The 14,807-nt window shown below is 44.2% G+C and overlaps 1 protein-coding gene across 5 annotated transcripts in view; it reads left to right on the forward strand.

Moving 5' to 3' along the window:
* Nucleotides 1-4,664: 4,664 nt before the first annotated feature.
* Nucleotides 4,665-14,807, forward strand: part of dock1 (dedicator of cytokinesis 1) — a 238,902-nt gene continuing 228,759 nt past the window's right edge. For 3 of the 5 annotated variants that reach the window (XM_066693807.1, XM_066693810.1, XM_066693811.1), the window contains exon 1: nt 4,666-4,847. In XM_066693807.1, the coding sequence (XP_066549904.1) occupies nt 4,805-4,847 (43 nt within the window). In that variant the 5' untranslated portion in view covers nt 4,666-4,804. Of the gene's footprint in view, nt 4,848-14,807 lie in introns of all 5 variants that reach the window. The other 2 variants (XM_066693808.1, XM_066693809.1) reach the window with 1 other exon arrangement.

Raw genomic sequence — 14,807 nt, forward strand, 5'->3', positions numbered from 1 at the left:
CTGTATGAGAAAGGGGGGGAAAGAGTATTTATGGCCTTTTGAGAAAAAAGCCTGAGGATGTTTTTGATGAGGCAGAATCAGCTTATGACATTTTGGGGTTATATACTTGTTCAAGAAACACAGTAACAATATTTAGCATATTATCCCACCTTCCGAACACAGTCCTGCTTTTGTTTGTTCTTCACACAGCATAGAATCCAAAAACCACAAAGCATAACCATTCCAAATCAACACAGCATTGATGATGTGTTTTTCCCCTAAATATGGCACTCTGTGATAGTCACAAGGGACATTAGTGTAATTTTGAAGATTACACTTGAAGAAAACAACAACTATACATACAGTCAGCCCTGATTTATATAATTGTACTGTACCCATGCTTTGCCACCTACAGCAACCAATTAAAAATGTACGTACAGTATCGATGGATTTACTTCTTCAACACAGGCACAGTAACAGTCAGGTAAAAATGTATCCATGCCCGTTGTTTGCTTTGTTACCTGGGAAAACGACAGTTCAGAAGTTATTATTATTATTATTATTATTATTATTATTATTATTATTATTATTATTTTCCTTGAAGCATCTCAGAGAATTGGCTTCAATAGGAGCTGTAATTAATTGATTTGTGGGTGTTACTTGCCTCCTCTCCTGTAGTGCCTTTATCAGGAGTGATTGATGTTCGAACTGTGTATTTATATGCACAATTATATGTATACAAACCCACATGTCAAAACATTGCGTTCATCCTCAATCTCACTCAACATCTTTCATATACCGTCTCAAACACAACACAGCCCCTGTGGAAAGTGGTGAATATTTAACTCGGAGAAGATTAATTATTAGTCCTATCAAGGGGAGAAACGTTGGAGAGATCGAACAGCTGACAACAAGCTACCTGTCATCTCTTCATTCCTATTACCGATGACCACAATATATCTACTGCCTTTAAGTTAATTTAAAGTGCTGACAGAGCATTTCCTACTTACGTAAATTAGATCAGATAAGCCCACTCGCAGAGCCAACCCATGGAAATCCGTTATCAGAGTCCCAAAGGCTGAGAAGGGTACAGCGCAGGCCGTAGTTTGTGGCAGATCACATGACGCTGCCCTTAAGTACCCATCGAAGGCATGTGACTTATTTTTTGTCCTCCCACAACTGGAGCACAGCCTTACCCGGCGAGTCTGCAACCCCCTGCTAACTCCCCTTGTTTGTGCCCGTCACAAGCAGACCCACATGGTGCCCAGAAACCTATTAGTCTGGCGAAGTGTAAATGGAATCGGTCAGTACCACTGTGACCTCACAGCGAGACGAGTCACACAAACGAGCGTCCTGCTCTCGCAATCTGTCACACAATCTTTTTTGTCATTCCCACACGACAGGAATGCAAACGCCAGCAATTCCCCCCGTTTTAAATTGGCTAGTATCCCGAGCTGCACAAAGCCAAGTATAATCTTTTTTCCCCTTTTCTTGTTCAAATCGAAATGTCAATCCTCGTAAATCTTTTCAGAGAAATCAGCTGAAAACCGTTCGTGTGTTGATAATACCGTATGGGTCAGTAGGTTGCTAACTCTGTTTAGTGAAGTCTTTTGTATTTGCTCCACCTTTACTAATGGGAGTATGCTTATTGTATGAGTTGTATTTGCTTTTAAATGGTTCTCTTCCTAGTAATTTATTTCCAAGCAGGCCATAAAATGGAGCTGAAGTACAAATGCAGTGAAAGTTATATGAAATACAGTTCTCCTCACTGACTATATGTAAAGCAAACTGGTTGGCATTGCTTATAATTGAGCTTTGGTGTGTAAAACAGTGTTCCCCTTATTGAATACAGATACATAATTGGGGATTTATAGCTCCATGTATACCCCCATGAGTGATATAAAGTGTTTACACCATCTACATTGTCCTACTGCTCCAAAACCAGATTAGAAATGGACCAAAACAAAGCCTAAGTAAAAGCAGCTCACACATGAGTTAAACACAGCGGCCTGCCCAGCGTGACAGCATTGCACAAGCACCCACGTGAAACTCACACATCAGTCCCATCACATTCTTCTCAGGCATGACTGTCTGCCAAAAACAGAAAGAAAGGGCTTGTAATGCCCTCTGGTGGACACTGCGCTGCACTTTAAACTTTGCAATATTGGGTGTGTGTGTTTTGGTTACCTACCGGAAAATATATGACAGAAAAACAAGTTGGTCACTTCAGCGCAGCAGGTTATTTTTACTCTGGCGGTAACTAATAAAAAAAACAGACTTCACTCAAACTGTCTTTATTGATACAGCGTTACAGTTGTTTACAGTTTGTTTGTACATTTCATCTGACTTTGGGGTGAGACTGAATCGGCTGCAGTTGCTTTTCTCAAACCAGTGCTTAAAACAAGTTTCACAAGCAATCTTCCATCTGTTCAGAAACTGGCATGTCTTCTTAAATAATGACTTTTAATTCTTTCTACACATATGTTTCGAAATCTTCAGCAAATGAAAATATAACATTGGGAAATGGCAACACACATGCATGAATATGTTTATGTTAGAATATGATTTCCATGAATTAAGATAATGCTGTATTTAAAAATGCCCGGTGAAGTATTTTCTAGCTTCTAGGTGTTAAAAACTGGTCTTGGTAATGTAGTTTTGAATTAAATGCTTCTATTTGGGATTGTTTAAATGTGTAACACCTTCTTGATTGCTGTCTTGCAGATTTCACTGGGTTCTCTGCGTGGGTTTGAGTACTTTACAAGGCAAGGGACACAACGTAAAGGGCAACTACACAAAAAAAACAGATGCAAATGCAACAGCACAGCAGTCATAGCTCTCTAAAGCACAAAAAGGAAGAAGATGTGATTCAGTGTAATTGGACCAAAGCTGGGGATTGTATTTGACAGATTACACGCCAGCACCAGTGTGAATGAAGCCCTGTACGCTTATATCCAGTGAAACGTGTGTACATGTGGTGTATGCTAAGAAGTACAGAGTCTTAACAGTTTAAGAAATGATGAAATGTGCATTTGAAAATTATATAAATCCCACCTCGGCTTGTCACTGCAGACGCCTGACATCAGCCTGAAACACTGTCTGTATCCTTGCTTGCCCCTCACTTCTCTCCCCTCGGTGCTTTTCTTAATTTGATACTTAATGGTTTAATAATTATTAATTGCGAAAGGGAAAAAAAGCTCTGGAGGGACTTGGGGAATTAGACAGGCGCGCATATTAATCTTTACTGAAAGTACAGTCGCACCGGCCCTGTATTTGAGGACCTCGTAGCAGACAAAGCTCCTCACAGAGTAATTACATTACATCTTAATAGCTGAACCGCAGGAAAACAGAAGACTGATGAAAGCGACATTAATTAGGAGATTCGTGCAAGAAAACTAACAATCAAAAAACCTAACGATGAGGATTGCACGGGAGGTATAACTGAAAAGAGTTGGGCTGGCATTCAATAAAGTCATCCTAGCTAAGTGGAAGTCAAGTATGAACATCTAACCAGTACTGCATTCTGAGCAGGATCTGCTTTATGTGAATCTAAAACACAATGCCATGGACTTTTGTGTACTTTTTGTACTATTAAATATAAAATGAACGCTGACATGTTTTGCTCTGGGGTTGTGTTAAAAACAGACACCCTCTGTACGGCTCAGCTTTAAATGCAGGTTTGGTTGTTTATAAATATAATAGCAGGCTATAGGCCGACTAGAGGACTTTTGATAGCTGCAATTAAGTGCTGTTTAGTAATTGCCCATTAAAGTGAAGTGCATCAAGGTCCATTTCACGTCAACGTCTGACCTACTTTTTAACTGAGGTTTAAAATGCAATTAAAAAAGTAAAATAAAGTACAGTTTAATAAGCATTCGCACACAGGTCAAAATTAGCGGTGTCAAGCGAGCAGGGCTGATACCGGGGCCCGGGGCTTATGGTGGCACTAATAACCCTCTGCTGCTCGTCAATATTTTCGGGAAAAGTTGCGTTGCGTGAGAACAGCGCGATGACGTCACTCCGCATGCACCCCTGCCCCGGCGGCGCGCCCCCTGGCGGCAGGTATGTGATCGGTATTTTATTGCAGATGCATGATCGGTATTTGACATGATAAGGCCGTGATAACCTTGAGAAACTGGGAATTGCACATGTTATTTAATTGAATTTGACAAACTGTTATAATCTGGGATAATGGGATAAAGGGAATATGAAAAACAACATTTATTATGAGTCATAATAATGGTGGTAATTAAGGAAAAACAATGATATGAATCTATATGTAGGAAGACATGTAGAAAAATAATAATGCACGACTGGAGTAGGCAAAATCTGCATTCAGAGTATGCACATTCATTATAATGAATCAAACTACTATAAATGATGTCAGTGTTATACAAGGTCTGAAATGATACATTAGATCTTGTAAAGCATTTTCATTGTGACGGGTTGTCTCCCCGTGTCCAGTGAGCCGACCTGCATGCACAGCTACCTCTGTGTGTTTAAAACATGACACACAACACAGGTGCAAGAAAGATCAAATGCAACCAAAGTGCAGTAAGACTGGCGCTGCGCTGGACTGGGCTCGGCTCGGCTCGGCTCGGCTCGGCTCGGGCGCATGTGAACAAAGCTGGAGTTTTCATGACGCCGAGCGGCCACATGACACAAACTTTTCTCCTGTGCGCTCCCATCCTGCCACCGCGGGCGGCTCGATACTGGGGAAAATGGCGGCTCGGGGCGGCTGTGGGCTCGCACGCTGAACACGACACACGCCTCAAACCCGGACTCGCTCGCCCGCCCGCAACTGCGACACCCGCGGCGTGGGAACATGACTCGCTGGGTCCCGAGCAAGAAGGAGAAGTACGGCGTGGGTGAGTAAGAGCGAAACCGGCCGGATCCGCCGGGCGCAACTTTGGGAAGCAGACTGGATACAGTGTAGCGCCCGGCTCGCCGGTCCGGGCCTGGCGGTGCAGCGCTGCGCGGCTGCGGGGCGAACTCGGGTGAGGCGACGTGCAAATGCCCGGGGACTGGAGGGGCACCTGGTCCCGCACCGCACCGACACAGACACACAGACACAGACACACAGACACACAGACACAGACACACAGACAGCCCGAGCCCACTTTCTGAGCAACTCATCCCCCGCCCGGCCGATCCACACAGGAGCAACACGGCGGATACAAATGTTGCGCCGCTTGCAATCTGGGCTGTAATAGTTGCAAGTCGCTTTAAAAGGGAATCGGCGCTTGAATTTCCCACACGGGCAGCTTTCAGCATCAGCGGGAAACGTGTCTAGTGTTCCTGGAGGAAGAATGAGCGTGTTTTGTCAGGGCTAGGACTAGCATGTGTTACTCTGCAATAAAAGAATAATATGCAGATGTGTATAGTGTATCAGTGCGTATGCAAATGCAACATTTTTACATCTTTGTAGTAGTAGGAGGAGGAGGAGCACTTAATTAGTTTTTTAAACTTTCGCTATCTTCTCAGTGGTGCTCGTTAGCGACAGCGGTGGGGGACAGTGCTGTGAATCGGGCACAGTGTGCGCACTGCCGAGGACAGGGGGGCCCTTTAACTCCAGGCTCCACGCCAGATGTTTTGCAGCTGTACGGTGAATCGTGCGCCGCGCCGCGCCGCTGCATCACCTGTAACAGCTGCACATTGATGCCCTGGCTTGTGTATCGATCTGTGCGGGTGCTTGCATGGCCGTCTAATCTATAGGATGCTGCAGCCGTGGTTTGATTGAATTGCTTTTTTATGCTTTAAAGGGGAACTGATTTCATATGAGCTCATCCCCGTGCCTGTGGTATTTTACTTGCATTAGGAACATGCAGGCAAGCGAGAGTTCACCCAGAAAATAAACAGAAACAATTTGCTCTTCACTTCCTTTAAATAAATAGCTCAGAGCTGTAGTTTCTTTACTGAAATGCCACCGCCTCTTTATTTGTTTCTCTCTGTCTCTATTGTTCTTTTATCACTAAATGTATTATATGCCACAGCAATTAACCATTCCACCAAAAACATACATCTCAACTTCTGCACAAAGGACAGTAGCGTCCCACTGTGCCCCCTCTGACTTTTCATTCTTGTGCACAATGCTGGCACGTACAGGAGATTTCATTCTGCTCCTCTTTGTTTTTAAATAATGCTTTTTTTGATGGCCACTGCAAAGAGTCAAAAGAAGTGGGTGTGGATTATTACATGTATGGCTTTTGAAGAACAATACTGAACATACACAATTATGTACAACAAGGAGAGAGAGGGTAAATCATGCATCAATAAATACATTGTATGAATCAAGTGCTGCCAATGCGCACCTTAATGAAACGCATACACGTCCACCTCAGTGTCAGAGTCCAAGAGAAACTTTCTAGTAAGTGTGGCGGATGTGCAAATGGCTAATTATAACTTCATGCTTATTAGGACGTGCAGAAGAGGTTTCGTTTTTAGACTTGGCTTCAGTCACTGCTATACGTCTGCATCGTATATAGACGAGTTGTAAAGCGTATCAATGGTAGTAATAACAGAAGCAGCTGATGTTGCATTGCAGTCACACAGCACACTGCCCGAGTCTTTCTCTGTACACTGAGCACTCTCCTCTGTATGTTCTTGTCCCACTCGGGGACTGATTACAAATGGACCTTCCTCTTTTTGCAGACACAATACTGATCAGTTTGCAATTTGTCATAATTGGATTTATAAATGATTGTTTCTGACTTAGTAAATGATGCTGTGGTGCAGTATTGGCTTTGAGAGGTTGGCTGTGGTTTTGCTTCTAGTCCTCCTGGCCTTCTCTCTCTCTCTCTCTCTCTCTCTCTCTCTCTCTCTCTTTCTCTCTCTCTACAGAGCTTTAAGTATTTTTTTCTCTTTTTTCTCAAAGGCTTATCCTTTGAAAAACCATAACACATGAGTTATAACAGTGCATCGTGAAAAAGTTACAATGCATGCAGAGATGTAACACTAATATTTTGCAGAACGCAAAGCCTTCACACAAAATGCAAAACAAAAACGAAGCATTACAATAACAATAAAGCCTTCCGATCTGCAGTTACAGCAACTTTTCAACCTGTGCATCCCATCCCAGCTATGGGGCGATTCATTGTCCTGTCTCGGCTTTGGTCACACCGGGGTGTTTTGCAGCATGGCTAATGAACTCCCTCTGTAAACTGCACGGCACGGGCGTTGTGATGAAGCGTTGTGTAGCAGTGGGGTACATCTCCACACATTCACTGCTCCTCTTCCCGGAGAACCCCATAGTCTGCAAGCATCTCCCCCATCTCTCAAACGCACCACTTTTCAGTTCTGTCCCATTTAAGACTCAGTGTTGTTAGTACTTGTACAGCCGACACTGGAGGACAATCGGGTTGTTGCCAGACAGACTTGTTGGTGGTCACGGTTCCCTTCGGACAGGACGTTTCACACCAGGACCCCCGGAGTGCTGTGAAGTGCTCTTTTTCAAACCAGATGTTGCACCACAGTCACAGAACCTACATTCCATTAAAGAAAAATGATTTTGAAAGACTGCAGGGGCGTGTCGACTCGACTGCCCGGGGCTAACGATGTAACAGGTGACAAAATGTGGTCTACCTAGTTCCTCTATCTTCATTCGAGTTTGTGAAATTCCTGCCCTGCCCCCCCCAGCATTTTTGGGTTAAGTAAGTAAGGGTTAACAAAAAATATCTGAAATGTTTCACTTGCCATTTATGTAGTGTAATGTCAACACTAAAGAAAGAGGCGAAACAAAAGCCTTGCTCTACTTCAGGAGAGTGACTCAGATCTCTATTTGTGACGGAGCGGTGCACACACTCAAAATCACTTCCTCTTACCGAAACACAATCCAGTCCATGTGGACAATAGATTTGCTGCTGTATAACAAACCCCATGAAGATCAAAGAGCTGGGTGTGTTCTCCCTGCATGTCTTTGGCACAAAAGGCAAAACAACAACAACAACAACAACAACAACAACAAGAAACCCAACGATGCGGGGAAAACGTCTTGGGAAACTTGAATACCCATATGCTTAATTAAATATTCAGGGCGCGCGATGAATTCATTTCAGATCTGTTCCAACTTTTTTGTTCTACCTTTCCTGCCACATTTTCCTGGCGAAAATCAAAAGCATAGAAAGAGAAGCTACAGCTATTTTCCGCAATGGCAGCATCTGCTTCTGGAAGGAAAGGAAGAGCTGTAAGTCTGGAGCGCAGACAGGCATTAAAGTGACTACTGCTGAGCAACTGTAATATATCCCCCCGAGACGCTTTTATTTATTTATTTTTCTATAGATTTCTATCTGTTCTTGGCTGTGCCCTAACCCTTACAGACGTGCTTATTATTTTCAGAGCATTAACATCCCAAGATAGGATTTGAGTGTGCAGAACGAGAGGGTGACATTCAAATTGCACGGCTCCACATGCAAACGCACACAAACACACACACGCTTACACAAGTAAACTCTCTCTGTATGGAAGTGGTGACATCTTGGTTAGTGTCCGATTCTCTAACTTGACTGAGGACTGATCTTTGCTTAATCTCTCAGGGCCTTTCTAACAAAGTCTGAAATTTGTGGTGCTGGTTGCGGTTCCTACAGTTCTTTGCAAGGGCACAGGGGATGCCGCACAACATCCGAGTCCTGTATCCGCTTTAATAATGCTGTGTCCCAGGTTTGTGTTGTTTATGTTGTGCTGGCACCGGAGAGCAGAGCTTGTTAAAAGTTTGCCTAGCTTTATTTAGCCAACAGCTTACCGTATGAAAAAGGACTGCACTCGCCTCGCCCCTGCCAAAACGTGTCGTTTATTTGATTGAATTCTGATCATTTGCATGAAAATGACCGAGAAGTCACCAGCTCTCTTAAAAAAAAAAAAAAAAAAAAAAAAAAAAGTACCATCTGGCTTTTCAGCTGCATTTATTAGGAATATGCAGCACTTATTTTTCATGAGTAAATGTAAGGAAACCAGGGAAAAGATGGGACATCTGTAGAGTAAACATCAGTGTTTACCGATGCAGCAAATTGAATAGGCTAATAAAGATTGGTTAATAAGCTGACGGGGTTAGTTTACATTTGGTGTTTGTTTTATTTTGTCCTCTTTTTGTGTGCACTTTTGTTCCTTCAGGACATTTTTGCCCCCCGTGCGCCATCTCTGTGTTTACCCGGCTTCAATGTAATTTGTTCAGCAGATGCAAAACCTCTGTTCATTTGAAGATAGTGGAGCAGGGAGGCGCGCCAGTGCCCTTGTTTGCAGTCGATGCCGTCCAGCCCCTGCTTTGCCCGGGCATCAAAAACTGCCACCGAGGTGTGTTTCCAGTGTGGGAAATCGGGAACTCTCTCTAGTGCCAAAACAAAAGATTTTGAGCTTCGAGTTAAAGAGATTAAAAAATGTAACCGTACTCTCGAGGAGGATCCCGGATGGGAGAAGAGCATTTATCTGCAGTTGAAGTGTTTCTGGTTTGTGAACTGCGTGATCAATTTTGTCTAAAACTCTTAAAACTGGACTGAGGTTGTCGGAGGGTTCGGCCTGTATGTATTTGTGTGTTTATTTGTGCCCCTCTGCTGTGTGAGAGTCATTTTGTGTAGGGGGTGAAGACAGAGAGAAAACGAATGAGAAATCTGTCCGTGCTAATGAATTATTAAATATTCATAGGCTGAGACTGTGTAGCCGGGAGTTCCCACCATGCATCACACCGATCAATTAAAGATTTAATGTGGACACTTAGTGGCACACTTACTTGTCTTTCTACGAAACTACAATGGAAGAAATCATCAAAAGATAATCTATAGTGATATTACAGCTGTCAAAATATTATAGTTGGATAAAAATGATTGAACTGGACTCCTTAATACCTAGTACATTATCGGCATGTGTTTCTGCTCTTATTTATGTATTTCTCCTGTTTGTGAACTGTGCACTTATAGATGCCAGAGCTGCCCAATGTAATGTGGCAGGGCCTTGTGTGGCCTGTGTGCGGCCCACAGCTCCCATGTTGTGAGAGTTTGGCATTCAGAAAGGCAGGCCCTGGCTTGCCGCGGCAGCAAGAGTTTATCTGATTTGCACAGAAGAAACAATGACTAATATTTCTCGAAGTTCAAAAATGCTGTGGAGGAAGAGAGCAGTGAAACAATGTTGCCAGATGAAAAATGGAGGGATACAGTCTCCTGTCACGGGCAAAGAGGAGGGGAGCTCAAACTGAATCACAGAGCTGTTTACGGACGTCTTCTTGTTGCGTCTCCACTTGTGTTTACAGTCTTCCCCGGGGCAATCGCAGCGCTCTTCTTACAGGAATGCGTTCATTGTGTTTATTTAAAGATCGGCACATCCTTCCTCTGCTCAGGCATTCATTCCTGTCCTTCCTGCACGGTCACCCTGTGACACGGGCGGAGATGATGGGCCGCGTGGTCAGTCCGTCGCGGTTGAAAAAGTCTGCGTTTCATTGTGACGTTGGTCAGTGGGCTGATTTCTCATCTTAGCGTTGAATTGAAGGCATGTCTTTGTGGAGTTATTCAGATAGTTTGAATAGTTTGTACTCTGCGCACGAGGAAGGTTCCTACATAGAAAAGTGATCGTTTACATTTTCTCGCTGTTGTCTTATGTTGAATCTTGTCAGGAGATTCTTGAGTTTGGAATGACATTCACTTGATCCTGATTGTGATGTCATAGCTAGACTTGCTCTGCTGTATCTGCACCCTCCTCTGAAACATCTCGGGACTTCAAACTTGGAAGTGGGATCACACATTTATGCTGATTTGCCTGAACCTGTCAAACTATCTTTAGCTTCCAAAACAAAGCTGACCTTTTTGCGAGTAACGTGCTTTAACAAATATGGTGCCTGTTGCGTAATATAAGGGTTTGATAAGTAATCATTAAACCTGCCCTTCGAATGTGTTTGTGAAGAAGTCCTCTTTCCAGCTGTCTTCTGAAAATTGTCATCAGCCTATATCACTCCCCAAGATGTCTCCACTTGCGTCAATCTACAGCTTCTCTCTTCCTGCAAAGTGTGTGATTTCATCTTCCCATCTTCTATGTGGTCTCTCGTCTCTTGGGATCTGTTCTTCTTGCAACGTCTCTGGCCCACAGCCATTATCATCCTTATATATAGAGTAACTGTTATAACCATCTGTATTTAAAAGCATGCATGTCCAGTTACACTAAGCTAGTCACGCTGACACAATACAAGATGAGAATATCAGTTCTCGGCTCGTCTCTCCCCGGCCCTGTCTGCTTGTTAGTGCTGAGCTGTGTAGGGGGGAGCGGTGGTCTGTGCTACACGTCAGCTGATCATGTAATCTGTCCGACGGCCAGAACAATCGATAGCCCTGGACTCCCCGGGTTGTCCACATGCTTCCCAGCCCAACCATGGACGGGTCAATAATCTTCTATTGTGCGAGAGCGGTTGATTCCTGCAATTTACAGAGCGGACAGATGGCTGGCCCTCCTCGACTGGAACAAAGGGCATTTTCACTGAGAGTGCCGGTCAGAGTTAGCAGTTTTTAAGATACTTCTCCCTTCTGTTCATGTATATAAATGCTGTGAAGTTCACGTTTACAGTTTGCTATTATCTGACAGGTCAAAGCTGTGATCTGAATTGCATCCCTAGTTGGTTAAAACATTTCTGCGTTCATTGGAAAACCTGAAGACCCTAGATTGCCTTTAAAAAGTCTGCCTAATTAGGGAGAAGTTGTAACACTACTCCTGGTTCATTCAGGCCAGGAATGGATTTCAACTGTGTGTTTTCCCATCACTAAACCAGGAAGCCTTGATCAGGAATGTTTCTAGAGAGAGAGCTACACTCTGAGGTGAACAGCTGTATTAAACATTCATTTCTCATGGTCTCTGTCGATGGGAATTCCTGAAGGGAAGGAAGGAGTTAAAGGAAATGCTCAAGTGTCCAAGATCTTTCCATGAGCTGGACTTGTTTTTATAGCTGACCCATGGAGGTGACCTTTAGCCTGAAGAGAAGGATGATTCAATCCTGCTTCGACGTTGCGTGTTTAGAGCAATGTTTTTCTTTTGTGAGATTTGGAGAAGCAGGCTCATCCTTTTCTCCCCCCCCATCCAAAACGGACACTTTTTAATTTGGTTTTCCTCATCAAAGTACCGAAAAGGTTGCGTGACTGCTTTGGTGTGGGATAAGATCAGATCTTCGGCTCTTGAAGCTTTAATATGTCCTTAGTTTGTGCATCTTTTCATTGTTTAGAGTGGAAAAGAAATTTAAGAACCACATGGTCTCAGTTAGTAGCCCTCCCATATCGTTGTCCAGCGTAAAGGCGTCCACATATGATAGAATTGTCTTGCTGGGGAGTTTATGATTTGGGTCAATTAGGAGGAATGTTATTTCTCTTGTACACATTCCTGGAGGGGAAGGGGATTAAGCCGCTGAGTGTGAGGGAAGTGCAGACAGGTGCTGCGGAGTGAATCGAACTGTTTTCGGGTCTCGTCTGCACCAGAAACGTGCCATGTTAGTCCCACAGCCTCACAGCACTGAGAGATATCAGATGTTGAGGGGAATGTTTTCAGGTGAAAGCTGATTAAAACCGAATGCAACAAAGAACAAATTCACGACCGCCTCCGAAGGATTTACCTCATTCCTCTCGACCCGTTCGCTTCGTTTCCCGCCCCATACCTTGTGAGAGTGAATGGCACTTAACGGGAGACTCCGCAAACAAAACTTGCTTTTCGTTTTAATCTCTGCTTCATAATTCATAGCCCCTTAATGAGGCGTCTTCATGATTCCACGTTAATACATCACACGAAACTGTTAATGCAGCAGTTGTGTTTTCCACTTACCCGGCGTGTGGGCTGCTAATGCTTTCATTTGTTAGCGTTCATTTATAAACAAATGAAATAAAATGGCATTAAATATTTACTTGTGTGCAAATGCAAATCGGAAAGTATAACATAGTGAGAGAGTATAACAATAAACCGCAGATGGGAGCTCAGATACGATGTATTGCTCTGGGTTTCGCATTTTATCCTTGAGCGGCGAATGCAAAAAGATGTAGAGTCACATTACTCACCTTAAACGTCCCCCAAAATGTGTGTGTGTGTGTGTGTCCTTGGCGGACAGATGGTTGTCATGCAGTTTTATGACGGGAATTTATGAGTGCCGGCACCAGGACACGTCCGGTCTTCCGCTGTGTGTGCATCAGGCCGACGAGCCTCTTTTGGTCACGTGTGTGTCGATGAATACTGTGTGAGTGCTGAGCACACGCAGTAGTACAGTCGATTGTGTCAGTGAATTGTGAGAGTGGACAGTGTTTTACGCCACGGTGCCTATTGTGATTTATGAATGCGCTCTGGAGCTTCAAAGGACAAAGGAGAGTGGAGTCCATCTGCACGGTGGCCTTTATGTACACACCCTCCCATGGCTGACTGACTCCCATCCCTGTAGTATCGCACATCTGGCCCTCCTCTTTCCCCGCACTGAGAAGGAGAGGGCACAGGGAACAGTGTGGGTCTGTCTCCCGCCGCTCGCGTGTCTGAATTCAGCGCACATCGCCCGCGTTCGCCGCTTCCGCTCGCTGTGTCACGTCGCGCTGGGCCGGAGTGTGCGATGTGCTGCCGATGCACAAAAGTCTGAGCGCTGACCTCTCTCTCCTCCTTGTTCACTTTTGGCCAGCGGAGCATCAGTATTGGTTTTTTATTTCCCGAGCCGAGCCGGGCACATGTGCCAGTTGGATAGATCCGAGTCGAGCACAGAGGGCTTTTGTGAGCTGCTTCAGCTGCGCACGGCTGCGAAAGAGAGGTTGCCTTTCCTCCAACCTCCAGATTTGAATCAAATTTGTTTTTTTGGAGGGTGAAATGCCTCTCGCCGGTTTCATTATAAATATCGATCGCTATCAGCGTTTCAGTGCTTTAGCCCGGCTCTCTGAAATCTCGGCTTTGGTTTAAAATAAGTGTAGTTTCCCCTTTTTTTTTAAATGGTAGGAAACTACTCACTACTCTGTCAATCCAGTTTCTAAACGTATTTGGAGAAAACAGTGCAGAGCTCTTCAGCAGCTGTTGGTATTAATGACACGCAGTCAGGATGCACTGTTTTTACAGTTACGTGTTTAGAAAATGATATAAAAATAGTGTGGTATTTTGTATGTTGTTATTAAATTAAAGTAATGTTTGGGAGAAAAACTATATCCTATGGCTGCTGGAAACGGGAGTAAGGCTGGTTATGGTAGTAGATGATTAAAAATAAGTGAATAAAATGGTGGTTTCACCGTGTTTAGGCAGTGTTTGGGGTCTTGTCATCAGGATGCAGCCCAGCATTGTGACAATTCAGCATCAGAACTAGAGCCCTGACCGATCTGACCAGTCCGGGGATGGTTTTGTGTGTGGTGCCACAATGTTATTTCCTTTCCATAAATGAGAAGTCTGTGATCTTTAATAGGCTGCCAGCACTGGTAACCCCAAATGCCTTCCGCACGGCTCTCAGGGTTTATTGAGACTCTGAGGAACACGGCGATGATGGAGACATAGGCCTTAATACGGCTAATTAACTTACAGCGGAAAGCTAATGCCCGGTCTACCTACCTAACAACGTTTGCCGTGTCTCCTAATGCGATTCAAACTCGTCCGCGATGCACGGCTCTGAATAATTCACAGCGTTGACCTCCTGCCTCCGTCTCTAAAGGAGAATAACAATGTTCTGAGCTTCTCTAAAACAGGGCGCTTTCACCAGATGAACAGAGCCACGGCACCAACAGGACAGCCCAGATTACACGGCACACTCCCAAACCTTTACCTTATTTTCCCTTTGAAGCTGAGCTTTTCAAAGCGAGCGTAGTTTCCCCGCTTAAAGGTGTTTGCTCAGCATAATAAAAGGATAACGAACAACGGCATCCCTAATA

The sequence above is a fragment of the Amia ocellicauda genome, chromosome 20 (genome assembly GCF_036373705.1).
Source record: "Amia ocellicauda isolate fAmiCal2 chromosome 20, fAmiCal2.hap1, whole genome shotgun sequence".
NCBI lineage: Eukaryota > Metazoa > Chordata > Actinopteri > Amiiformes > Amiidae > Amia > Amia ocellicauda.